Source organism: Rhipicephalus sanguineus, chromosome 4 (genome assembly GCF_013339695.2).
Source record: "Rhipicephalus sanguineus isolate Rsan-2018 chromosome 4, BIME_Rsan_1.4, whole genome shotgun sequence".
NCBI lineage: Eukaryota > Metazoa > Arthropoda > Arachnida > Ixodida > Ixodidae > Rhipicephalus > Rhipicephalus sanguineus.
Window position 1 is genome coordinate 64,038,692 of NC_051179.1, and position 27,864 is coordinate 64,066,555.

The 27,864-nt window shown below is 45.0% G+C and overlaps 1 protein-coding gene across 1 annotated transcript in view; it reads left to right on the forward strand.

Moving 5' to 3' along the window:
- The window catches only part of LOC119391253 (scoloptoxin SSD14), a 56,215-nt gene extending 45,053 nt beyond the window's left edge, over window positions 1–11,162 (forward strand). The window contains exons 10-12 of the mRNA XM_037658930.2: window positions 1,632–1,869; window positions 6,675–6,788; window positions 11,016–11,162. Of these exons, the coding sequence (XP_037514858.1) occupies window positions 1,632–1,869; window positions 6,675–6,788; window positions 11,016–11,162 (499 nt within the window). The remainder of the gene's footprint in view (window positions 1–1,631; window positions 1,870–6,674; window positions 6,789–11,015) is intronic.
- Window positions 11,163–27,864: the final 16,702 nt, after the last annotated feature.

Genomic DNA, 27,864 nt, shown 5'->3' on the forward strand with positions numbered 1-27,864 from the left:
TGGCAGACAGACGTTCTACCACAGAGCCTCGCCTGTGCATAAAACTGCTTCGAAAAAAGAAAAGAAACACTCTATACAGACGCATTTTGTGCGAGGAGTCGCGTTAACGCACGTAATATTGCGTGGCAGAAGCATGGGAGCGCACCACACTCCAAATTATGCGAACTAGGAACGAGCGGGTGGATAAAGGCTCACTCATAACAAAGCGCTCGGGCATAATTTATCATGATCATCAGCCACAGCACCAGTAAAGTGTGCAGCTGCGTAAATCTGCATATTGCCCAGCAGATGCTTAATGGGCACTTCGCCAATTCACAAAATAAAATATGGCGTAGTGGGAACTTCGCAACTGTACTTGCAGTAGGCATCCTAGGAGGATATAAAGGGGCACTAAAGTAAAACAATAAATTAGCTTAGACTAATAAGTTATACTCTGGAAGCTGTAGTGTCGTTAATTTCACTACCATAGGTTTATTACCCATATATGCGCAGTGTCCTACATGTAGGACGCTTTTTTGATGCGCTTTAAAATCGCTACTTCTTCAGGTGAAGACTGGAGTCATTTATAGCAAATAAAGCAGGTGTCTACCGAAACATGTGATATAGCCTACACATTGCTTGCCCTTAATATTACCACGCACGGACTACTTCATCTGAGCGAACGTGTACTCTGTATGGGAGAGGCCCTGGAGCAGAGGATAGCCTAAGTCATGACGCTTGTTTTTTCTTCAAATTATTGCAAGAATCCCGCCACTCCACCATTCGTGCTAAAAGTAGTTTGGTAGCAGTGACCATACTATTGCCCGTAATTGCAAGCACGTAACTTGAGCTCAGTGCTACGAAAAAAAAAAACTGGATGCAAAAAGCGCTGCAAAACTGTGTTGCACTTACCTGAGAGTAAATAAAAATGTTGTACGTTTTGTTGAGGGCACAAATCCCCTATTCGTGAATAAAAATATTTGTTTGCTCAATTTTTTCCGAGTATGGGCATATGTGGGTTAATAAAATCGATGTCAAAAGCTTCCCCTTTAAATTTCCCGCCGAAATCTCCGATGGTGACGTCACTGATTTTAAAGTGTTCTTTTTCATATCTTGGCCACATCGGCTCAACGAAATCTCTTGAAACGTGGCGTGTTAAGATTCCAGCTCCCTGAAAAGACAAAGTACTTTATTTTTACCGTTTAGGAACTACGTAGGCCTTTAGATGCCGTCAAAATTGATGCCGTCACGGCGATTAGAGTGGGAACTTCAAGGTGGCGTCGCCACCCGAATTTTCTTTTCGCGCGTTTTCTTGCTTAACAAGCGTGATCTCGCGGCAAGCGTAGTGATTCTGATATTGTGAAAGAGTAATTACTAATTCGAGAAAAATCTTTTTCACGTTAGTGCCCCTTTGACATGTACAACGTTACACGCACAGACGCACCTTTCCACGCGGCACACTTGAGGGGTCCACAGAGAAGAGAAGCATGGCAGGCAAATGAGAAGCTATCATGTGGAAGGCTATCGCGTTTCACTCTTGAAGGAGAAGATCAAGCGCCTCTGAAGTTTTTCTTACTACTTGACGCATACTTCGATTAGAAACTACAAAATCTATGTACACTCGAATAACGTCATCTCTTGTGTTGGTGCAGTTTCGGCAGCTTAGTACGCACAAACTCGGGCGTCTTGCTCAACGATGAGATGGACGACTTCTCGACGCCGGGAAAGCCCAACCTATACGGACTAGCTCCTTCCAGTGCCAACTTTATCGAACCAGCAAAGCGGCCCATGTCGTCCATGGCGCCCATGGTGCTTGTCGACTCGGAAGGAAAAGTTCAGTTGTCCTTGGGTGGAACCGGTGGCCCGCTGATCACCTCCGGCATCTCTCTGGTATGTTGATGTTGAAAGTTTTCTACTAAAATTAATGCAACACTCAAATAATTCAAGGTAAAGCCAAATTATGAAAAACTACAAAACTGTCACGTGTCGTTCTATAACGCATTTCATATTTTCGTACATAATTTTTATAGACCTTCATTATCAATTTACTTTCTAAAGAACTTGCGTTAGACACAAACACTACTTTTTATTATCGCATCGTGATCGTCCTCTGGAGAATATTTGAGCGCACGTTATTACGGTAAGAGACATTTTACCCAGAGGTGACCAGTGCTTAGAGAGCATCGGCCGCTGTTCGGAACCAACAACCGATTTCCTTATCTTTTGTAAAGACATGATCGCCTTGGACATTCAACACGAAAGTGTTTTATGTCGGAGTCCACCACGGCTCCACTGACGTATTTCAGTCACGGATATGGCGTTGTAAAATACACACTTACAGATGGCGAAGAAAAAAAAACTAGAAGAAAAAGTTCCGTTACTGGGAGTCGAACCTACGATCCCTCGCTCCGCAGCTCGAACCGACTCGGCCACAGACGGCATGTTCTACAGCCTAATAATGACGAGCTATTTATATACACCATTTCCCGTTGACGGTACTCAGAGATTGGTGGCATTGCAGCGTGTTTTCGTTATCACTAGAGAGATGGCGCGAAGGGCTGGCAGGGCGCGCTTTAAAGGTCGTCGCTCCGCGCGTTGCGATGCGCGGGCACCTCCACAGGGCGTGGTCGCTCATGCGCGCGCGATTATCTCGTGATGGGGGGTGGTTTGTACGTCTTGTGCTCTCACCGCAAGTTTGCGTTGAAGTTACAGAGAGCACGAAGGTCACTTCGCTCACTGCAGTGACCGCTTTTGCGAAAGGAGCGCGCTGCTCACACACAAATAAGTTACAACTGTGACAGTTAGTTCGCGCTCATCCTGTGTATACTTGTGCGTTCGTTTCGTGCATCCTCCTTTGTGTTTGAGCAGCGCGCTTTAACTGTCGAGCTGTGACAGTTGTTAGTTCGCGCTCATCCTGTGTGTGTTCTTTCCGTGCGTCCTTTCTGCTCGAGCAGCGCATTGCGAGTTTCGAGCGGCTTGCTGTTCTTCGCGGGACATTACAATTTGCTGCTATAGCATTCATTCTTTCGCCCTTGTGTCGAAACAATGCAGAACAAACGCTCCACTACGTCTGTGAAGACTCGTTTCACTTTCGTGTTATACGAATTCCTATGACAGAGGGATCAGCCGTGTATTTTTACATTTTATTTGCAATCTTTTCTTGCTGCGCGACGCATTTCAAATGTGAACGTTGTTTCAGAGCCGTGATTGTGACCCGATGCTTCATTCTCTATCATGTAATCTATCGCTGGTAGCCGAAGTGGCTCCTCCCAGATGAGCATTCAGATTTGCTGAATTTAGGGTGACGTACAACCGTGAGTAATACGATAGAAAACCATGAAGGTCATAACGGCTAAACCCAGTTGGTAAACGGTAAAGTGGTTATAGCACTGACTGCACAAGCGGAGAGGTGGCACTTGTAGTTGAGTGCGTCAAATTCATATCTGTACGTTACAAGTAATAATTGATTAAACACGCATTTGATGTTCCCTCTCAGATAGCTCACGAATGTACATAGGCGTAATGCTTTACACAGTTGACCGTAAGTGTTTAAGTGACATGCTGCGTTTCTGTCTTTAAGATGAACTACCTGTGTATACAGGGTGTTTCAAGAAATGTGTCCAAAATTCTCAAAAATCAGGCAAATGCGATATTTATTGGATGTGTTCATAATTACTTCCTCTGTAGCCGCAGGCATCTTGAGATGGCTAATGACATAAATTGGGATAGTAAATAAAGTTAACTTGATTAACTTTTTGATTAGTGGAGTTAGACGGTTATGTCACATGGAAAAATTGAAGTCCTTCATGCGAAGAACCTATTGCAGCTTTGAGATTTCAAAAAAAGCGGTGTCTTGTGATAATTGCGAAGTAATAAAATTGAACCAGATTCAGCCGCGAAACCTAAACCAAAACGCGGAAGAGCGCAACTGCCACATTCTTCTGAGATGTCCAGAATGAGTGCGTTGCTTTTTCTGTAGCTGTAGGCATCTTTAAATGGTTAAAGACATCATCCGGGCCAGTAATTAAGAAAGTCAAGTTAATTAACTTTTTAATTCGTTGAGTTAGGCGGTTATGTCAATGGGCGAATTGAAATTCTTTATGCGAAGAACCCATCGCAGCTTTGAGTTAAAGAAAAAGCGGCCTCTATAGATAAATTGTTGCGGCGCAATGAAATTCAGCCAAACGCCGTTGAATTCGCTCATTTGACATAACTGCCTAACTCAACTAAATAAAAAGTTAATTAGCTTAACTGTCTTAATTGCTGTCCCGGATGATGTTTTTACTAGCTTAAGGTGCCTGCCGCTACAGAAAAACAACTCTGAAGGCAGCGAGTAAATATCGCATTTTCCTGATTTTTGAGGATTTTGGACACATTTCTTGAAACACCTGGCATATGAAGCCAATGGATGATGAGGCTGAAAACTTATGGAAGTTAATTGTAGTTTTCATTGCAGTGTGCATATGATAAACTACAGAAAACCAACACGCACGAAAAAAAGAAAACAACTTGCCGCTGAAGAGACCAGAGTGAAACCTAGTGCAAATGGTCTTGCACTACTAGGCGGTGCTACGGCGGCTGCTTCTCCCGCGTCAGCTTTCCTGGGAGTTGATGTATATGTACAGGATATTACACTGGCAGGGTTAAGAGCCACCCATGCTATGGCTGGCGATGTGCAAAACTTTTTACCGCTATGACTTCATGTAGTGCGCGGGAAGCTCTCGTATAAGCTCTCGTATGCTACCCAAAGGAATCAAACCTGCCGTAGATGAGAATATCGCCACTCAATGGACAAGAATGGGAACCAAAAGGTTCAACTTACTGTTGCTTGTTTGCTAGACTAAAAAAAATAGGGCCCCCTTTGTGACTGTCGTTCTTGCTCTAGAGCAAAGCTTCTTTAAGGTGCCTCAACGATACAAATCATGCATTTTGAGCATATTTACGGCTGTCTCTCACTAGCAGAAGTAGAAACTTAACGTGCATCGGGAAGCTCTTTATTGCGCCTGAGGGGCCGCGAAGACGCGTTTCCGCGCGGCAAATTCAGAACACGAGGGGCTTGACTACCCGTTCCACATGAATATTTAACATGTTGAGTGGTTTTCAACACGAAACAAACTAGTGCGAAACTTCTGTTCTCGTTTGTTTCGCGCTGAAAACCACTCAACATGTTTAACTAGAAAGAGCGTATGGTTGTTAATGTTGGTAATTCATGTTTCACATTTTTTGCGCACAAACGAACAAGAACGAAAAGCGACGCGTCGCTTTTCGTCCTTGTTCGTTTGTGCGCTAAAAAAGTGAATCATGTTTAACTACATCCAACTCGCCCAAATTTCAATAATTGTTGGGATTTAACCTCCCGAAACCGCGATATGATTATGAGGGACGCCGCAGTGGAGGGCTCCGGAAATTTTGACCACCTGAGGTTCTTTAACGTGCACCTAAATCTAAGCATACGGGCCTCAGGTATTTTCGCCTCCACCGAAAATGCGGCCGCCGCGGCCGAGATTCGATCCCGCGACCTTCGGGTCAGCAGTCGAGCGCCATAACCACTAGACCACCGTCGCGGGTCCCGCCAAAATGTCAGTTCTTCTACATGCATATACGTATATTCACCGTGCATATGAGACATTTCTTTAGAAACGGTTACGATCGAAGTTAATTTGTTCGCCAGCGAAGCAAAATGGTCGTTTGTTTAGGGAGGAGGAGGAGGAAACACTAAAAGGTCGTTTGCTTAATTGCACATACTTTCAATGAGGCGCTGCTTATAAACAAATTTGGGCGTTCCTGAATTTATTAGGTACGCGATGAATGAAATCCAGGAATAATGAATATTTTATGCGCAAAGTAAAACAGACATGTCATCAGGCTGCAGTGATTGCTCTTCGAGCTTGAATGATAATAAACTAAATGGGTAATTATATATATTGCCACGCCCGCTTCTTGTTTTATTTTTATGTTTTCGGGTTTAATTGACCCGCAAGGACGGTTAAGCAACGCTCGACGCTGACCACGCCGCAGTGTTCGAGAAGCTTCGCGATTGTTGTAGATCACTTTGTTAAGATTACGCGCAGGACGCGAACGGTGTAGATTATTCCAGAGCTTGCGCGACCACCAGTGATAGGAAGTTGGACGCGTGATGTATAAAAGACGGCGCGTCCCAGCCATGAGCAGTTTTTCGACGGCCGACGCTCTGTTCGCCGCTATCAGTGTACAGACGGGGCCACTGTTAAAGGGAACACTTGCGTTTCGGGTATGTTCGGATTTCGCTCTCCTACAAAAGCATAATGGCTTAGCTTTGCATAACACTACTGGTCGTTTACAGTTCCTAACCCTTATGACGGACTAGTAACGTGCATGAACAATCTTTCCGCAAACACTAGCCGTTAGGGGGCCAACAAAATGAAAGTTGCTCATTCGAGAGTGTTCCCTTTAACAGTGGACCATAGTGTGCAGCGTGTATTGCTGTGGTTTGACTTTCAGTTTCCCGTCCACAAGTTCGGCCAGATAAAGAGTTTGATCTTGGACAAGCCGAGTGCTACCTTCATCGACGTCACGACCACGTGACAATATATATATATATATATATATATATATATATATATATATATATATATATATATATATATATATATATATATATATATATATATATATATATATATATATATATATATATATTTGCGTATCTTCCACAGGTGACTGTTCGGGCACTTTGGCAGGGTTACAATATCAAGCAGGCCATCGACGAAGCAAGGCTACACCACCAACTCATTCCGAATATCTTGATGGTTGAACCTTTCTTCCCGCAGGTAATACAAAATTATACCAACCCTGCCGTTAGAATGCAGAACAGACCATAGCACTGAAATACCACAAACCAAACTTCAAATGGCGTCCAAGAAGTTTAACTGGCATTTATTTAAAGTTAATCTTGCAATCAGGAATATATTGTACTATAACAGAACGCAAAGTTTTGCAGAAATAAACTGTCAGCTGTAGTGGACGCCCGCAAAAGCTAATGTCACCTGTATTAGTAGGTGGTCACTGAAATGCCCTCATTAACGTTTGACTATTAACTAAACTGCACGAATTGCAAATAACGAACTGTAGCTGATTACTCTGGAAGGCGTATCCACTTCGAACAAGTATTCAGGTCGACGCCAATTTCGATATAATAAATTCAAGACTATGCGATGAAATATATGAGTGCTCCAGCCATATTCCTGCTTCAGTGCGCGAAATGGCGCTTTAAGAAAGATAAAATAGACAACCACCCCTTTGTACCACGAAGCCACAAGGAAATCTATACGGATTTCTCAGAAATAAAGCCTCTTAGTTGCCGAAATTTTTTTCCGGCAACTAGGAGGCATTATTTCTGAGAAATCCGTATGGATTTCCTTGTGGCTTCGTGCTACAAACGAGTGGTTGTCTATTTTTCCTTTCTTAACCCTTCCGCCACCTTGCGGGTTCCCGCAGAACTGATTTGCGAAATGGCGCTTTGTTGCAAGTATAAAAGGATCAACAGTGTACTTTAAGCGCAAGCTTGATGGCGCGTATATCAGTATCCACCCAGCACTGATATTCAATTACAAGTGGACATGCCTAGCAATATCGCAAGATTTCAGTTCCTCAATGTCAATATGTTGCACAGTGTAATTAATCAAAGAGTTCCCATTAGCATTCCTGGTAGGCTTAGTATTATTGCTACTTTGTCCACGTACAAATTAAGCCACGTTGAAAACAGCAGAATAATACGAACCGAAGTAACAACATGTATATCACAAAGTAATTAACTTCGCATTAACTTCCCATTAGCGCTACTGTTCGGGTTAGAATTATTTTTACGTTTCCCACGTACGAATTAAGCCACGTTCAAAACAGCGCAATAACACCAAACGAAGTAACGTTTCTACCTCACATGGCAGCGTTGCGTCATTGTAACGTTTCTACCTCACGTGGCAGCGTTGTGTCATTGTCTTATTCTTATGGTTTGAGCTTGCTTTGTCTGTTCACAATGCCAGTTGGCGTTTGTGAACACACAATCACATGAAAAGCATTTCGTTATAAAGTGCTAATTGCATTATGCGCTGTAATATTTACCTGACAATGCTCGCGAAAGCATTCATAATTCTCGTTTAAAATTTGGGTCGAAGAAAAGTTCGGCATTTAAACACAAAGATGGTGTTTCAACTTAACACTTTGCGACAATACACGTGACTCACTTTTACCATTTTTGTGCACTATTGGCAATGAATAGACCGCTATCACTGAGCTCATGGTAAATTCAGTATTCGTGTTACCTAAAGTTCCATGCTATCACTTCTCGTTAAAATATTTTGCTAAAAACGATCGCTTTGGTGAAGGCAATACCGTGTTTAGCAAGACGTTGGGCATAAGACGTTTCAGCATCAATTTCAAAACATCTTTTTACCTTTTTAGAAATCCTTGCTGCGAGCTGATAACGTACTCATGTAGTTTGAGTGGGTCGCTAAATTACGGTTTAAGGAAATACAGCATGACTGATTGCAGAATAAGTAAATTATTATTTACGTTGTAATTGCAATTATTTGCTCTAAGTACATTGTAATTTATTCCAACACTTCCACTTGCTTTAAATGTCGCCTTCAGATCTTTACATTCAATTATTAAATTTCATGCCTTTAGACAGTCGACCATGGTACTCGTCGCAAAGAGTTAAAGTAAAATGACCATATTCTGCAGACCCCAAAGCGGGAAAGGGGGGAGGGGGAGTCGCGGAATGACGGAAGGAAGAACATGTCATATAGATCAAACCGAAAATTACGCTTTAAATAGCGGAGCTGTTTTAAGCTTGAAGGCCGCGTATTGTACGCGAAAACTCGGGCGTATATGCACCACTGGAATTGGGCAAGCCCCAATACCGAGTACAGCAGGTGCGAGGGCCATTGGAGGGCGAGAGCGGGGCGAAGGAGAGTGATGGACTGTGGTGGGGAAGGAAGTTGTATTCTGGGGTGGGTGAGAGTAAAGCCTAGTAAAACAAGGAGTGCTGAGGCAAGGACTCGGGGGGGGGGGGGGGGTGGAGGCGAGCGTTAAGTGATAACTGTGTTCGGCGAAAACGAGAGGAAGGAAAGGAGGAGGAGAGGATGAGGAGAAGAAGAATTAAATGCAACGCAATAAAATTTTGAGGCGGGATTCGAACCCGGGTATTGACGGTCCGAAGGCGAGCGCCGTAACCACTCGGCTATCCAGGCGTAGTACATGAATAAGCATTTGTGGGAGCCACATATGATTGCGTTGCTATAGGCGAGAGAACGAGGAAATGATCGAGACAAAGAGAAAAAAAAAGATGGAAACAATGAAAGACAGAAATAAAGAGAAATAGAGAGAGAGAGAGAGAGAGAGAGAGAAATTGAGATAGACAGAGAAAGAAAGCAGATCAGAGCCATGTATAGTATAGTATTGCAAAGGGGTGTGATAGCTGACCGCGACTGCGCTAGCTGACCGCGACTGCGCGCCGGCTTTCGGCCGAAAGCGGGACAAAACAGCGTCCCGCAGGTAGGTTGGCGGGACAGCGGGACCCCAGCCCCAAAACCAGGAGATGTCCAGCCTAAATCAAGACGCCTGGCCACTTTACCTTAAACAGAAAGTGAAATATTTCAGACGATTTGCTGGAAGAATTTTGTTTACAGAGTACTCAGTAAATGCTGTTGCAGGAAAATGCAGAAATTAGACTGAGCACTGAAGCGATCTCGTTTAAGAAAGATTATAAATATTATATTTACACAGTTCAGTACTTTACCAAACTTGAATTATCTCACACAGCTTCTTTTTCCATGAAGGTTAGAATGGTTGACCTATTCATGCATTTAAGTACACTCATCTGAAAATTCGTAGGATTATTTCAGTGCCCGCACTTTGCGGTGCAATGGTGCGTTAAAATACGAAAAGAAATGACCGGTAGGTGGAGCACAAAAAATTCTACATTACTTACTACCCGATATACCAATAAGAAACTGTCTCATCAATAATGAAATGTTGATAACCACCCCTCTGTCGAAGCTAATAGCTGTATAACCAAGATATATCCGCATGAATTACATCGAGATATGAAATCCCCCCCCCTTCCCCCCCCCCAAAACACGGCAGGAAGTGGAAGATGGAAGCTTGCGCTGAAAAAAATCCGTAAACAGGGGTTGGGTGCTCGAGCCGACGTTTCGACAAGTGGACTTGTCTTCTTCAAGGCTGGAACTTGAAGCCCTGAAGAAGACAAGTCCACTTGTCGAAACGTCGGCTCGAGCACCCACCCCCTGTTTACGAATTTTTTCGTCGAGATATGAACTATTACTCAGTAATCATTTCTATTGAGTGAGGAAATGCAGAAAAACCTGAAGATATCGCCACTTCTTCAAAAGACTTGAGGAAACGCCAAATGAAAGAATCAGGCAAAAATGCTTTTTAGGAGCTTGCTCGCCAAGCTTCTTACGCTCGCGCCTTGTGCATCGCGCCGTATCCGCTAGTTCTAATTGCTCACGCTAGAGGGGCAGCTGTGCTTTCTCCGGTGATTCAAGCGCGCTCACTAGGTGGCGCGGTGCCGCACACTCCGCTGCACACTCAGCGCGTGCTCTCGTTAGATAGGTGACCTTTAGAGGGCCGCGCCCATATACAGCGCTTGCTCTCGGCGCGCTTCCTTTCTCTTCGCCGGTAGCTCACTCAGTGCACTTCCCTACAACTACTCCAGAGGCGGCGGCAGCGGCGAGGGCTCGCGCAGTAAATTAATAAACATTGTGTATGTAATGTGTACATATATATAAATACGTGGCCACGTCTTTATATGACGACAGAGGAATTTGTACGGAGGATTGACGGGTTACCCGATCATTTCCGAGCAAGCGTTTTTAACATCATTCACTTCGTGGATATGGCGTTATCTTTTTTTTTATGGCGATCCACACAAAGAAAACGTAACCATACACTCAACAGCGGTTCCGATGAACGTTAGCTTCAATACAAAGTGCCGCTTGAATGCCGTCTGGTACAATAGATGCGTTCTTTTCCAGGACTATGTAGAAGAACTGAGAAAGCTGGGCCACAACGTTACAAACCGCACCGGAAGGTTCAACGTTATCTTGGGTGTTCAGCGAGATGGTGACCACATACTCGCCAACTCGGACTTCAGAAAAGGTGGCACCGTAGATGGCGAATGACACTGCCGCCGGCCTGTTGCAGGTCTCTTAGGAGATAGTTACTACAATTACTCTTTTTTTGATAATAAAATATTTCTCCAAATATATAAAAGTTTACCTAATGAACTTTCGAAGGCCAGAAATTTTTCTGTTTGAAGCTCGGAGTATTTATTCGCCATTTTAACCAGTCCTGTAAAATAAGTGAGTCTCTGACGAAAGCTGCAGTTATAACATTATGGCAGAACAGCGCCCAAAAAAACGGAACAGCGAACATGCAGGATACAGCGGTGCGTACTTTGTGTTCCATGTCCTGTTTTTTGCACAATTCTGCCATAATGTTCATGCACCAACCAGTCCACCTAAGAGCCCTTGTAGTTAGGAATATTTTTAATAGACGCACTGAATCCCTCTTGCCGATTAGGTACTTTATGCTTGGAAATGTTTCAGCTAATCGATGCACGAAAATTGCAATAATTTGTGTATTTATTCAGATAAGTTCGAAGATCATAACAGCCCGTCAGTTTTTTGTAAAATGTTAAGAGTAAAGTGTGGCTTATGTCAACAACGCGCCTTGAAATATTCCATCACACAATTTTCGATGTGTGCCACTGCGTGCATAATAGATATAAATCACAGCGTCTTTCAGTATGTCTTGAGAGTTAATGGGACTCTGTGAAGTGCAATATTACGCTCAATTACAAAGTTACTCGAAGAACTAGAAACAAAAAGAATGCCATTATTATAGTCATAGTCGGTGGATTCTCGGTAATCCAGAATGAGCACTGCTGCTGAAAGAAGTATAAGAAGGCGACCTCATAACCTCTTTGTCGAGCAGGTCCTCGTGATGTCAGACATTTTCGTAATACTGCCTGGGCACTGATTCATATTTTTACTAAGTGTACTTAATGATAGGTTGGTGCCTATGTGCGGCGCCGGCTACTCCTCTCCTATTGCCTAATAATAGTTGTCCGCCTAAAGTAGTGGACAGTCAGAAAAGTGTACAAAGTAGGCACATGAACGAGCACTGACTCACTTATCGTATTAACTCGAATCTAACGCACACCCAATTTTCCCTGGCTCAAAATAAAGATGCACCTGATCCCAGACTACACTTTATCTGGAGAAACCTTACCTAACACTTCGTTAACGTACCGATCAGAGTACGCGGAGCAAAACTGGAGTTGTTTGCTTCCCTCTTTAAAGGTACGGTCGACATTATAATGTCTTGTGACTGCGGAGAACACTAATACTATAACATCACAGCTTCGAGCATACGCGAAGATGACAGAGATGCTAAAGGCGTTGAGTAGATTTACTGAGTTACGTCACCATATCATAGCTTACCGATGACCTGAGACCCGCAAAGACGCAAACGTTCAGTTTGGCAAACAAGACTAGGAAATTCTGTTCCGTACTCTGTACTGATGCTGCTCTTTCCGTTTGGCTCGTAGAATAAAGCTGACGACGTATAATTCTACCAAGCAGCCATAAAGTGATACGCACCCACAACTAAACTTGCGTGCTGCGCTGACGTGATTTACATGTTATATTCGGCGAGATGAGCTTCTTTTGCCCGTTCATGAACGAGTGACAATTGCTTTGAAGAACAGAACGCTGAACACGTTATTGTAAGCACAAATGCACACAATCTAATCAATATGCATGCATAACTTCGCAGACATAGGGATAATACGCATAACGTTATCTGATTTTACATACAGACGGTGTTCTACAGCGCACACAACTTTGAGAAAAGGTATAGGTAGAGACAAAGGGATAGTCTTTGTCTCTGCCTTACCCTTTTCTTAAACACGTGTGGCATGCAAAATACGTTCTGAACGTATTTCCACCAACTTGCCCAAGCCTAACTCTGATATTAAACAGATATGGTAGACACTTTTATGAATGTATTATTTAGAAGGCCGTCTCTGCTTAAGGTGCCTATTTTTTGTTATAAAATAACAGATTACGATTTCTGGAGTAAGATCCGCCTGCTTTAAGTTTACCTGGTGCAAAGGTTTTATAGATAATTGTCATAATTACTAAAGTAACTTCATGCCACGCAGCCTAGTCGCAGTTTCATAAAATGGAAGTAGGCGACTTTCAAAGCTATTCCTATTGCAATAATGGCCACCTCAGATCTGTTAAGCTTTGACAAAGCGGCAGGTATGCCACTTAGTTAACCGGCAACGTTCTTCACGATAGCAACAACTTGAAGTTACCCCCATGTCTAGAAAATTTCGCCTGTATTAAGTATAAAACATCTTTGTTTATCTTGTTATTTGTATGCGTTGTTGCTTTATGTTTACAGTAGATTCTATGTCAAGTAACAGTGGCCGAAGAAACATTTCATTAAAGAAGAGCGACCACAGAATTATCAGTGTTACTGCATTATTCAGGCAACTTGAAAGCCTTAGATGCCTCATCAAACGCGAAAACCTACTGTCGGCGTCGGCAGCGCCATCACGCGATCGCGTCACCGTGTATCGTTCTCATGGCGTCAGAGATCGCCATAATTCGTGACGTAATCATGACTTCACTATGACGTCACATAACGTGACTTCATATGATGACATCATCACATGACGTCGTCGCTTGGTCGAAGATGGGCCAATCCCGGAGGCAGTGCAAAACCACGTGAGGTGCAGAAAGCTTGGAATGCCTCCGATCCTGGAGGCAGTGCAAAACCACGTTAGTTGCAGAAAGTTTTGGGAGGGGTACGGGGGTCTAGTACATCGACTGAGAAGAACAAGATGGCTTTCACCTTTGAGTCGTCTTAGCCAAATGCATAAGGGACCCTGTAAGTTTTTCTTTACCGCATATACGTGGGCGTGCGTGCGTGTGTGTGTGTGTGTGTGAGGGAGGAAGAGAGAGAAAGAGAAACTGGGCATTCTAATATCAGAAAAATAATTCGGTCGGCCTGAGAACCCTTGGCTCTAGCTTGCTGGTTTGCTGTGCTGTGCAACGTTAAAGTGCATATGTATTATAGTGCTAAGATTTTCTACCATACAGCCATAACTGTGCTTAGTGCCAAAATATTGCAGAGTTCCGACAAATTTCTATGCGAGTTGATGGAATTGTTGCACATGAGATGGACCAAGATTATATCAGCGACACCTGCGTATTAATGCGTAGCACCGAACGCAATTACTTAGGTCATATTGTCTTGAGGCCCGTGTACTTAACTTTAGGAGCACGTAAAAGAACCCCAGGTGGTCGAAATTTCCGGAGCCCTCCACTACGGCGTATCTCATAATCATATCGTGGTTTTGGGTCGTTAAACCCCAACAATTAGGTGATACTGTTGCAATGAGTATCAATAAATGACTCCATAGAATGTATCTTCAATAAATGCTACAAAAAGGTAGGATTTTTCTGTGTGCTATTTCCTCTCCTAATTTAGTGCGTGCACGAAATAAAGGTTTTTGTACATCAGTATCCACCTTGCGTCTCCATAGCTTATCAACATTTCATGACGAACTAGTTAAGCAACCCTAGTATCATTAGGGACCGATGTTAACGTATCATTCGTTGTCGCTCAGGACCGTAGTTCTCGATCCGTCCACAGCCGAGTGCCGGCTGTAGACGTGGAACTAGCTACTACAGCGCGACGCCTTCATCTTCTCCTCCCATACCACTTGTCGCCACACGCGAGTTCGTCTACCATTGACGTCATAGAGTTAATATACTGACTCTAGAGGAAAAGCTCCCCATAGGGCCCATGCATTGAAACCTATAACCGCATGGGTTCCGCCATGATGGAACAAAACGAACGTTGCCAGACCCTGAAACGCTCGCTATATTTGACGGTAGTAATAAGTTTTAATCTACCAACCTGAGCCAGCTACGCGCTGTTCAGGGAACATCAGCTGTGTTTTGATGCGTGAAGCCGTGTGTTAGTGTCGCGTTGTCTGTGCAGCTGGTCTGATTGATAACAGTTAAAGTTTGCACCTGTTTGTGCATGGTTTTTACTAGGCACTCACTACCAAAGTTTCTCCTTTCGCTGGCACAAAGGTCACTCGACAGATTCGCAGCTCGAAGCAAAGTGTGTAGACTGTGGTCGCGCGCTGATTCGACTTGCAATGGCGAGACACCTGTATCCACGTTCTTTTTCAGCTCATTGCTGCCGTACTTCAGCGCAGACAGCAGTAAAGCAGAAAAATGTCGATTGCAGCATGCAGCGGCGAATGTGAGTGAGACATCACCTGAGAGCTTCAATCAAAACTAAAGAGACACGGCCCACGAAGTTTTATCGCCGTTAAAAAGTCTAAAAAAAAAATCGGTTGCGCCTAGTTGGTACATAACTTTCAGGGCTTGCCTCATCTCCTCTTTGCCGTCCGTCCTGGTTTGCACTCAAGTTTTCAGCTTGAAAGAAAAAAGGGCTGTCACATGAAGTAGAGTGGTATACGACGACAGAAAACGCATACAACGGGACACTATGACAACTACGAGATACACGACATGAATGAAGTTTCAGGGGCTTTAACACGACGCGCAAACCGGCGCAATCGGCCGCGAGCACACACTCGCGTACTCGCGAGCATGCTCGCGAGTGTTGATATGGTGGTGCCATCTAGTTAACCAGCCTGCAAGCGCTCCTTTCCGCGCGCAGTAAATTGCATAAATAACCGTCGTATTCTTTCGTAGAAGTACTCAAAATAAACACAAAACAATATCCGCGCGTTTTTAATTGTGCAAATGCTTCTTTAGGATTCATATGTGATGGCAAGAATGACAACGTTCCAAGATGTCAGCGTTCTTGTGGTTAGCGGTCTCGCGGCCCAGCTTTTCCTCTAGAGTCAGTATACTAACTCTATGATTGACGTGCCTTGTTCTCTGCCGCACCTATACGCCTCCTCTTTCCACTGTTTACTTTCCTGGCGTTTTATTATTGTGCAAGACAAGTCAAGCTCTATCCAAAGTCGTTGAATCAGCTTTTAGATGCGACATATATTCTCGGGAATTTACAGAGAACGATGACATGGGAATATTCCATATGCCGAGGTGAACTTATTGGTTGGAGAATATATGCAGTGGAACGTGTCCTACAATACATGTCCACGAAGTGATGATGCAAAATTATCGGTAATTTGAATGTCGATACCTTCGATAGCTTTTCGAAACTATCGATAGTGTTAATAAAATATCCATTGTGCTACTACCGATAAACTATAGATAACGCCATCGGGAGTACTGCTGCTTCAAATACTATCGATAGTGCTGTAAATTATATAAGCTGTTGTTGGCCGGCGACATCGACATCGCCGTTTTCTTCTCCGTAAGAGAGCAGCCAGTACGCCCTCAGTGACATAAGTCAACTCTCCTTTTGGCATTCACTGCACGAGATCGGCAGCAGTCTATCAAAACTGGGCGAAGTAGCATGTCGGACTGTTGGCAGTAGGTTTGGAATCTGGTTCCACAGTCCATCACAACAGAGGCCCGATGCTCTACCCATGATCATGGCCACTCGATAAAAAGTCAGTTTCGCCGCAAGGGAGAAGTAATCAATACAGTAGCAACAAATTAGAATGCCATAAGAAGGAAGGCTAGCAGTAACTTTTTGTAGCGTTAGTTACACTGGCCTAGGTTGAGCAGTTTCGCGTGGTTTATCGAGAGGAGTGCTGCGCTTGCGCGAGGAGCAGTGACGTAACGGCGCATAGCTGACGCCGCTGGCGCGCCGGAGCCGCTGCCGCGCCAGCGGCGCGTTTGCGAAAGGAGCGCGCTGTTCAAACAGAAACAACAACTGTGACAGTTAGTTCGCGCTAGTGCTGTGTGTGTCTGTTCGTTCGTTTCGTGCGTCGTGCTTTATGTGTGAGCAGTGCGCTTCAAGTGTCGAGCTGTGACGCATGATAGTTCGCGCTCGTCCTGTGTGCGCTCCTTTCGTGCGTCCTTTGGGCTCGAGCGACGCGCTGGCAATTTCGAGCTGGTTTCCGTTCTTCGCGTTACATTCCAATTTGTTGCTATCGCATTCATTGCTTCGCCGTTGCGGCGAAACTGTGACTTTTTTATGTCACGACATCGTTATTCTATGTCACCCTTCGTTACCTGAGATCCGCAGCGTAATAGCATGAATAGTTCTAAGATTACGCCTCCTTGAATGGCCCCTGATTGATTGGTTTGTGGAAATACTGGTAGTTTTTGAGTCTTTTAATATATGTACGAATACCTACTAAGCGTGCTTAGTAATGTATGTACTGAGGTGCGCAACATCTACTGATATCTGTTCAATGAAATGTGCTTTAGTAGCTCATGAAAGCCATAAACAGAGCTTACCTGCACTTTGTGGGTCTACCTATTACCTGATTCACTTACGTATTACGTATTCCCTGTCTCATGACATGAACGAGATTTATGGTAAGACGCACCTACGTTATGGTATACTAGAATGGGGTAGTGTGCCGTCTTCGCAGCAAACCAATTGGATAACGGTGGTCACTTTTGCGATGACGCCACCAGTAGGGCGCCACAATCGAACGGTGTGCGCGGCGCGCGAAATTTAAATTGGAATTGCGAAAATTTCTGCCACTCTTGAGCCAAATGGTCACGTAACACAATTGAAACTAAGTATATTTGCAAGACTTAAACACTTAAACACATTTGCTGCATTATTGCAATAAATAAAAATGCTTCTGCGTCGTCTGAGCTTGCACAATTCCTATCGCAGAGCAGCGTCCCGGATCGTCTGCATGCTTACTGTTTTGATTGCCAAAGGCATAAAAAAGCACATTGTTGTTCATTCCATGCATATGTACGCCTGTCTAGCTATCCCAGTAATTGGAAGTTATGCGTCGAAACACACGAGGAGGTCCGGAAGCATAACATTAACAGCATCAGGTGAGTTGCACGACCACCCATCACCTGCATCAGCCAGAAGAGCGGTCGCAAGGTTATGGACGGAAAAAATGCAACGCTCAATGACGAACGCTGCTCCATTTCTTTAGAGATTTTACTCCTCAAAGGGGCGCCAAAGCGCAGGAATGCAGCTAAATGCACCGCGATGTGTTCGGGGTGTTGGATTTATCCTATGTGAATACGTTCGTAATTCTAATCGGTCTGCAAAAACTTGAATGCATCAGGCTTCCTCAAACACTGAGTCTGCCACGCACACAAAAAAATTCGCTAGCGCGTCATGAGAAACAGAAGGGAACGATCAACAAGTTTCCCACGTGCACGCACGACCAGCGCGCCAACTACAACTGCTGATCTCGGAGGCTTTGTATCTCAGCTTACCATAAAACCATAAATTAGTAAGTAAGTAAGTAAGTAAGTAGGTGTTCCTAATCCCTTTTGGCACAGGGCAGGCGCTCGCAGCGCCACAGGACAAAATGTTGTGCGCTCCAACACGCACTCACACACACACACACACACACGCACACACACACCACTAGGCAGGCGCTCGCAGCGCCACCAGACAAAACTTCGCGCTCCACACGCACTTCACTTCAGGGGGCGGCGTCAGGTGGCGACACAGTAGTACGGTGTGCTCTGGCACCGCAGGCTGTTATCGCAAAAAGAGCCATGTTTCCGGCGTCAGACGGCACACTACCCCATTCCAGTACACCATACCTACGTCTAAGCAACCTGTTCTCTGAGTTCACGAAAACCAAATGTTGCCCTGTTCCACTGGAACTTGCGTTATAAAATACGTCGTACAATGAAGACAATCAATCAACGCAAGTGACGTCGGCAAAACGCATAGGAACAGATGACAATAAATCACATTTCGCCGCAAGCGCAAACTAGTGAATGCGATAGCAACAAATTGTAATGTTATATGAAGTAAGGGTAGCAGCAAACTCTTTTGGATCCGATCTCGCGTACCTCTACAAAACGCTGGTGTAAGGGAATACGGCCGCTCCAGGGAGAGAAGCGGTTTGCGCGCAGTCGTCTCAACGAGAAGCAGTGAGAGCACAGTATGTAGAACGGCATATAAGCCCTTTGCTGATGTTTGCCGCGACAGCGCGCTCGCCAGCGATCGCGACCACGCTCTTGCGATCAAAAGTCCATAGTTGTTGCTCAAGCGACACAGCCCCTCCCCTCCTCCGGCGTGTCCATTCATGCTCCTTCAGGACTAACGGGCCGTTTCCTCGCTGCTTGAGGAGCAATCAATAGCAGGCGTCGCACGCGGGATGTTGTTATCACACGGAGCCCTCCGCGCGACGGAGGTGGTCGGCTCGTTTCATCTCTGCTTCAGCCGCGTTCGTCGTCAGCGCTCACACGCTTTTACTCGCGGGTAGAACATACGATGCGCAGGGCGATATTATCCATTTGGATTTTAAAGAAATCATGACGGCGACGGCTAGAAGCTGTCGAGAGTGTCCATATAATAGCTATCGCAATAAAAAAAAAATCACAGCATATCCACGGAGTGAATGATGATGAGTGGGCGAAGCTGCGGAGGTTCATCGGTAAACCGTGAATCTTCCGTGAATTCTGCCCAGTACATCATCACCGACGTGAGATCGGGCGCGTTTATACTAAAGGTTCGATGAGTTATGACGACTTGCAGCTCAGTTTAATTTTACATGTACGCTGTGAATTTTCATTGTTTAGAAAACCACTGCTTTAGAAAACATCTGGCGTCTTTCGTTAAGCAGCTGGCGTCTTTTCGTTTTGCTTTAGAAACATCTGGCGTTCTTTCGTTTTGCTTTTCGAAAACATCTGGCGTCTTTCGTTGGTTTATTTCATCAATCAACGGCGTTTTGAAAAAAATTTTTATTGTTTAATCACGCACAGGAGAAATCTCACCAGGCACTACCTTGGAGGTAAACAATGGCTGCTAATGGGAATGAGAGACAGAAGAAGTCGGCTTTTAGCTAACACTTACACTTCTACTAACGTTTCCTACTGGAACATGCCAATGGCTGCTAATGGGGAATGAGAGACAGAAGAATTCGGCTTTTAGTTAACGCGCACGCTGCGAATTTTTTATTGTTCAACAACGCACAGGAAAAATCTCCCACCGGCACCACCTTGGAGGTCAAGATCTGGTACTAGCGTTACGACTGGTTACGCACTACGACTACGAGGGACGAACGGGTGCCGCTTTAAGGAGCTTCGCCCCTAAAAGTTTCGTTCATTTTGGAGTCGAACCCACAACATCGTGGTCCGCGACGATAGGTGCCGGGCGCGCTACCCACTGTGCTACTGACGCACATGCAAGAGGCTTCACAAACACGCCTTATACTTCTCAGACCTTCTCCCTTTCACATTGATATTGGTTGGCTGGGGTGGTTTCACCATTTGGGAGAGGTGAAGTACTGCATCATGACAATAACGAGCGCCGAGAGGCAGCGCTTCGGTAGTTCCAGCGCAGCGGAGGCTTTCGGTGTATTAAAGACGATAGTCTTTCTTGGGGAACTTAAACGCAGAAATTTTGGTCTGTCTTTCTGTCTTTCTGTTTGTCGGCACGTCCCTCGATTCAGCCACTCGGCCAAAGTTGAACCACTTGCCCAAGGGCCAGCCGTCTTGAACTGGTACGGCTGTTCATACTTGTGAACGTTGTCGATCAAAAAGTAAATATCATGCATATCTGAGGTGCAACATCACTAGGTAAGTATTAGGTGGCGTGTTCCTTTAATAGAAAATGCATACATACGTAATTTTAAGGACCCTAGTTTCTTAAGCTGCGCTGAAAATGCATAAGAATGGAAGCTTGAGCGAGTTGGTATGCGTTCATCTTTATTGAAACAGCGCTCACTAGACGACGACGAAGTAAAAGAAGGCCCAGTACAGGCGCTGCCTGTCCTGTGCCTTCTTTTACTTCGTCGTCGTCTAGTGAGCGCTGTTTCAACAAAGCTGAAAATGCGACTGCGCTGAAATTTGCCTTCCTCCGTGCCCTTCGCACGAGCTCATTGTTGTGTTTCGGTTTCGGTTCTGTATTGCACTGTACGAATGCCATGGGTTGGTGTTGAAAAACTTTAGTTTTGAGAAGGCCAAGAAGGTGAAAAAAAATATTTAAAAAATGAAAAAGCAGCGTTGTGGGCGGCCTTCAGGCTGCCGGTTGTGGGCGCCGCTCTGGCGTTCCTGTTTTACCCAGGCGACGTGTAAATAAAAGAGTGTGTGGAGAGTACTCGTTGAGTGCGGACGTTTCTCTGCTTCAGCGCTTCGCGCCAAACCGCGTTTTCGGGCTGGCTGGCGTCCCCGCCGGTCGCGTTGGTCACCGCCGGTCTTCGCCTGCTGCTGCGCCGGGACTATACCAGCACGCAACACAGCACTCATGTTTCCCGACGTATTGCCAGATGGCGTCCATATCTCACACAGCGCCTCTTCTATCGTCTTTACACGACATTTGGAGCGAAGCACGCAGATACGCGGCCAATTTTTTATTCAAGGAAACTCTACGATCGGTGCTTTGCACCGTATGTTGTGATTAGGATCGGTGACGACGCAGTACCTGCTTTACCTTTCGCGTCGAGTTGCGTGTGACGCTTCGTCGCATGAGTATATGATGCAGCTTCCAGATGCATCAACGGTATTTCTCCGCCACCTGCTGCATCGAGTGTGACAGCACCGACTAAATAAAACTGCTGCAATAAGCGGCACAGAAAGGCAATGACGTCTACGGGCGAATGTCGCGCAGTAAGTGTTTAGGGAGCCTACATGAACGGCCGTCATGTAGGCTCCCTATAAGTGTTTGGTGCAGCGAGAGACCTGCCAGCGGAAAGCGGAACTCCTTCCCGCGTTCACGGCTAAATCTAGGAACTCTGCCTCTCGCGTTTCTGAAACGCTGCGTAGTATATGCATGAGCACAGGCATAGGTTACCCTATTACTGGGGAACGCACACCCTGGCGTTTCTCTCGTCAAATGACGACGCTTTGAATGAGTGCACATCGAGCACCAGTATTTATTAGGTACTTGTTTATGCCATCCTTGTGTGCGCTATATGCTGCGTCCAGGTGCATGTTAGCTACTTCTGCTACCACAAGGGTTAAATCATGATGATGGACATTAGTCGTCGGGAGGAGATGTGCTACTAGGCGTCAACGTGCGTGTATCCACGTCAAACAGTGCTATTGCTGCCAAACACCGATATACGTTGTGCGAGCTCTCATATATCAATGTACAATAAACAATCAACTACGCCTGTGAAGATAGGGTTCACTTTCGTATTATACCGATTCCTATGGCGGAAAGGTCGACCATGCTTTTTAACAAGGTATGAGCATCGCCAAGCTGCATAGTACCGATATAATTGTCAACGATCTATATGAGTGAATGTTATCCTTGTCTCCCTTGCATTTATGAGTTCAATTAATCCTTCTTTGACGCGAATTGTTCAGAATTCGCCTTTCCTCTAAACTTTGCTTTTTCTACCGTTTCAAACAGTGCTCTTTTATTACATCGATGTTACAACTTCTCTGGAGTTATACAATCTCATGCTTTTTCATTGTTCTTTATTAGATGCTCTGTTATTTTCATGGCTGGCGTCTTCTTTATCACGATGCGTTACCTAGAACTTCGGTAGCGACATTAAAACTACATTATTTCAAAGTTTTCGTAGTTTTATTATACAAATCACCGCCCAAGCGCTCCATACAGATGGTTCACCAGTGAAGCTGAAACGTGCGGCAACGTTGTTTATATCGCTGGCTTCATTCCTACGGTTCATTAAAGTGTCTTCAATCATTGGTTACGTGTGTCTAGAAATCCTAATTGGTGTTTGCTACCCCTGTGTTCCGTTCTTCATTTTCAGTAGACCACTGGTGAGTAGTGGGACTTGGCCAATTTCTGTGGCACACGCATTTGTGCCCGCGAATGACTTTTTAATTTTTGGTGGGCCAGTGGCGAGTAGCGGAGCTTGCTCGATTTCTGCAGCACGTACGTGCTAAGAGTTCTTGCTCACATAGGGCGACCAAATTTTGGTTTCGCCCAGCCATATACAGTCATTGTAAAACCTCCAGTGTGTCGCGAGCGTTATAGCTAAATTGAGTCTCCTTTTAACCAGACTGTTAATGGGTTGCCCTATTTCCTCTTGTCAAAATTTTCCTCATTAGCTCATGAAATACACATAAATGCTTAACTAAATGAGCCTATAGTCACTCCGCATTACCCAACCTTACTTATGCTTCATCTGCAATTGTACGTTCGGCATCGAGCACGAAATACATTTTATTTGTTTTATCTCGTTCAGGACAGTTGCAGGTCGACTTTCTGTTAGTGGGCTTAGTGCACGTTCTTTTTCAAGAACTTGACTAGCCTTCAGAGAGAGAGAGAATGCAGAAAAAGCAGAAAAATTATAATATACCGTTCGTCCAGTTTGGCACCGTAGAAGTGGGGAGGGGCATGAGGTTGTGAAAGAGAGCATGTCTCCTTCTCTCACTAGCCTAACTTTTCTGTTGCTGCTACGGCCTATGTCATAGTAGCCGGGTGCGTGTTTCCCAGCCTGTTCCTTTCTCCCAGTGAGCAAATTTCGACCGTGATGAGTGCTCCTTCGTTTAAAATAGTGTTACTTTTTCAAACGCGTCATTCCAAGGATGGTTTGTTTTCAAGGGTGCTGCGGAAGCAGCTAATTCGCGCGCGCGCGCGCGCGCGCGTGCGTGTGTGTGTGTGTGTGTGTGTGTGTGTGTGTGTGTGTGTGTGTGTGTGTGTGTGTGTGTGTGTGTGTGTGTGTGTGTGGAGGGGGTGCTCCTTATACTGGCTTATGCGTGAGCACATTTCAAGAAAAAAGACAGGGAGAAAACAGATACAGCATTTTGCACTGTGTATCGGCAGCAGTAAGTTATGTGCATGTAGAACTGTGCGTATTTATTTATTTTTTAAGGGCGACAGTGTTTCTTGGGATACTTGAACGCAGAAATTTTGGTCCGTCTGTCTTTCTCTCTGCCTGTCTGTTACACGATTCAGCCACCCGGTCGAAGTTTAAGCACTTGCTGAACGCTCAGCCATCTTGAACTGGTAGCTGCGTTCATACTTGTGAACACTGTCGACCAAAAAGCAAATATTGCGCATATCTGAGGCGCAACATCAATACGTAAGGATTAGGTGGTGTGTTCTTTTACTAGAAAATACATAGATACTTAATTCGAAAGACCCCAGTCTTTCTTAGGCTGCGCTGGAAATACGACGGTATGTATGAAAAAGCCCTCTGCCGACGATATAGTGCTGCCACCTGGCAGTGGCCGTGGGTTCTCGACAAGCCCATGTTTCCCTACGCCACTGCCAGATGGCGTCCATATCTCACGCAGCGTAGAGTCACTAGGAAAATTTCAGAGTATCGCATCTGTTTTCCGCGCGCCGCCGCCGACGCGATTGGCTTACTTGCATCACGAGACCTCTCGCCGCCATATCCCTTCCAAGCGCTTTGGGTGCAGGCGCATTGAATGCAGAGCGCGGCCGGACATTTAGCAGTGCCACGGTCCCTAGAAGTACTTCGTCGCTTTTTGAACGTCTCATGCAGATGCCAGAGAGTAGCTCACCAGTAACCGAACGTTGCTGGTGAGAAACTCCGGGAATTTCATATATTTTTGAATTCCGTGTGGGAAGCATTAACGTCAAAGAGCGTCGTTGTACGTGGCTGCATAGTTGGCCGCGGAATGAATTCGCCCCCTTCGAAGAACACTCCTTTCTGCAGTGAACTACACAAACTTTGCTGGAAAAGATGTCATGCAACAGATTACTTCACATTTACGGTTCGCTATGTTCAGCGATATTGAAAACTACACACTACATACCTTTCTATTTGCTTGGCTGTTTATATCTCGATCTGTTGAACAGATTGTGCATGCATTTCGAGTTATAAGTGTGTCACGCACGAGAGCGAAATCGAAGACTTATTAAAATAATAACTGTTTCCTGTATACCTTGAAGGCAACTGTCGCGTGATCATTTGCCACTGCGCAAAACTGAAGCGTGGAACTCTGTTGATAAACTTGATATAAGGCAATGTTATTAAGCGTATTTTATTTTTATTTTTAAATATTGCTAATGCTGCATTGCGCCGAGCACACCCTTACAATACTGTTTAGTGGGTGAGAAATGGTCACAGCAAAAAAGAAAAAAAAAACGGCTTATCCTCCCACGCATTGAGGGAATCGATTTCATGCGAGCCCTAGCTCGTATACACGTACTGTGTTGCAGTAGCATGCTCGTTAAAAATTTTTGGGATGTGCTATTTCTGATCAAAATAACATAAAGCACTGTGCCGAGGAAGTTTTAACAAGAGTGCATAACAAAAAAAAGTTGAAATTAAAAGCAGTGCAGAAACCGAACCCTAGCTGTTTACGCGCTGGCAACGCCCAAAAAAAAAACTTTGTCGGAACACAGCAAAATATTTGCAAATGCACTGTAACGTTGGGAATATTAAGGAGACAAAAAAATAGGAAATAAAACAACTGAGTAGTGACGTCAATCATTTTTGATGGCCTATTTTCTACGTATCTATTAGGAAATGACAATGTATTCGCAAAATAAAATGCACCTTACCTACCGCACGCCGATTCGCCCGTGCGTTCGGCTGCTGGCGTTCCGAACTGAGACAAATACTTCACGCACAACTTCCACTTACCTTACACACACCACTTCTATTACAGATAACACCCAGCGGAACAGCAAGCATGGTGCGCAAGTAAGGTATGCGTCAGCGATCAGTCGAAGGACGCAATGCTGAATGTTCTCGATGTTCGATAATGTTCTCGAATGCGCTATGAAGTGAACCTGAACACCGACTGCAAAGCTAGCGCAAACAGTCAACGTTTACCAAGTGTCGAAATAAAGGGCATCTCGTACGGTCATTACGCTAATGCAACTATACAGCTCCGGACCTTGCGATCACACCCGGCCGTGAAACGAAAAGAGACCGATGAAGCCACGAAGAGAGTTCGCGAGCACATGGCAACATTCGCCGCACGTTTCATTAGCTACACCGCTTACCGCGCAGTCGATTCATGACTGCCGATGACTCGAAATCACTTCTGATATCCTTTTGAAGAAACACACACACACATTGCAGTTACGCCGAGCGTAACACGGCATCGAGGGGAAAAGATCGGTCACTTCTCAACACACGCTACCAACGCACCGGACGGTCCGGAAGGGATATGGCCGCCGCCGCCCAATGTTGCTCGCGTGCAGCCTACCTTTGCGGTACTCTGAAATTTTCCAGTGACTCTAACGCAGCGCCTCCTCTATTTTATCAATGCCAGTCAGGTGCGGCCTATTCAACACAGAGGAGGCGCTGTCTGAGGCAAGGCAAAACATAAATGGCAGAAGACTATCGTCTTTTGACGACATTTGCAGCGAAGTACGAAGATACGCATCCAATTTTTTAAAAATTGAAATCTCATTCTACCCCCTTATACACAAGTAGCCTGGCAAAAATACACCAGCTGTTTGTTCACTACTCGTCCATACGCGCTTTTCTAGTAGCGCATCGGCGCTAAAGCAAATATGAATATTTTGTAAGTGTTCTTTATGGCAATCGCAGCATGGGTGTAAGAGCAAGAGTCCATGAACTACTATTTTACCGCGGGATGTAAATTTTGACGTCCCGACTTTAAAAGCACCTTAGGAAGTAGAAGGAAAGAAGTGTTAATTTCTAAGGGCTCGTTTTCTTTGTTATAGGAAGTAGAAGTAATTCAATACTGAAAGTGTAAGGATATTTCTCCCCGTTAATTTTCGTCGTCACTCTTAGTGACCGCGAGAATTAAAGAGTCGTTGGTATTTTAGAGCAAAAAAGTAATAATAATAAGCGGAAGGAAGTAAAAGGTGAGCGATTTCGTGCCTTCTTAGTGCAACGAACTCTCCGGTATGCAGCGATAACCTTCTAAATAAAACTAAGTATATATTTATTAAAGGACCCCTCACCAGGTTTGATAATATTGAGCTGACGATGGCAATGCATACACTCGGCGTTCACGATCATGTCTGCGAAAATTTGCAGCGCTACGCGCCGCGGAAATGGGTGAAATTTCAAGCTGAACGCTGATTGCCCTTCTTCTCGCGGGCGCACGTCCAGAGAATGAGGGAATGATCGACGTACACGATGGAATGGACCTTCGTAGACAGTGGTGCTGTGACGTCGGTTCTCTACGTAGACGACTGTGCTCTGACGTCGCCCACAGTAGCATGTGACACTGCGATAATTATTTTACGCGACATGTGTCGTTTGTGTAATTTGTTGCTTCAATAGATGAATGAAATTTGAGAGAAATAATAAGACGCACAAACGAAATTGTGCGTGTTTTTCTTTTTTTTTTACTGCGAATCGAAGCGAGATGTGGGACAAATCTGCATTCTTTTCGCATGCGTCAGTGTTATCGGGGTTTGCGCATCGAGCAGACGCCAGCCCTGACAACGAAAATAATATTCTGGCGCTTTCGACCACTCATTAGGCTTCTTTATTCTCCCGCGTCTACCTAAATGTTCATGGGGCACTGGCTCTTGATACCGCTAGTTTCCTGTCCGTACAAATGTCGCAGCTTTCTTGCCCGTCCCGCAGAAACAGGCAGTACGCCACAGAGAACGCCGACGCAACGCCGACGGCCGCTACATAAAAAAAAATTGCAGTGGCTTAGCTCGGCTATGCCAGGATGTACCTAGCGTTAGCAAAGGTTCAGCTGATTATTCTGAGCTTTCCAGATTGTCTAGGATTAGCTTGACTGTCATGCTTACTGCTGCTGCAATGACACACATTCGGCCACATCGTTCAGAACCGGTAGACCTCGGCATGGCCGGGTAACGATACCCATTGGTAACGCTAAAGAGCGGAATGTTCTGCTTAAC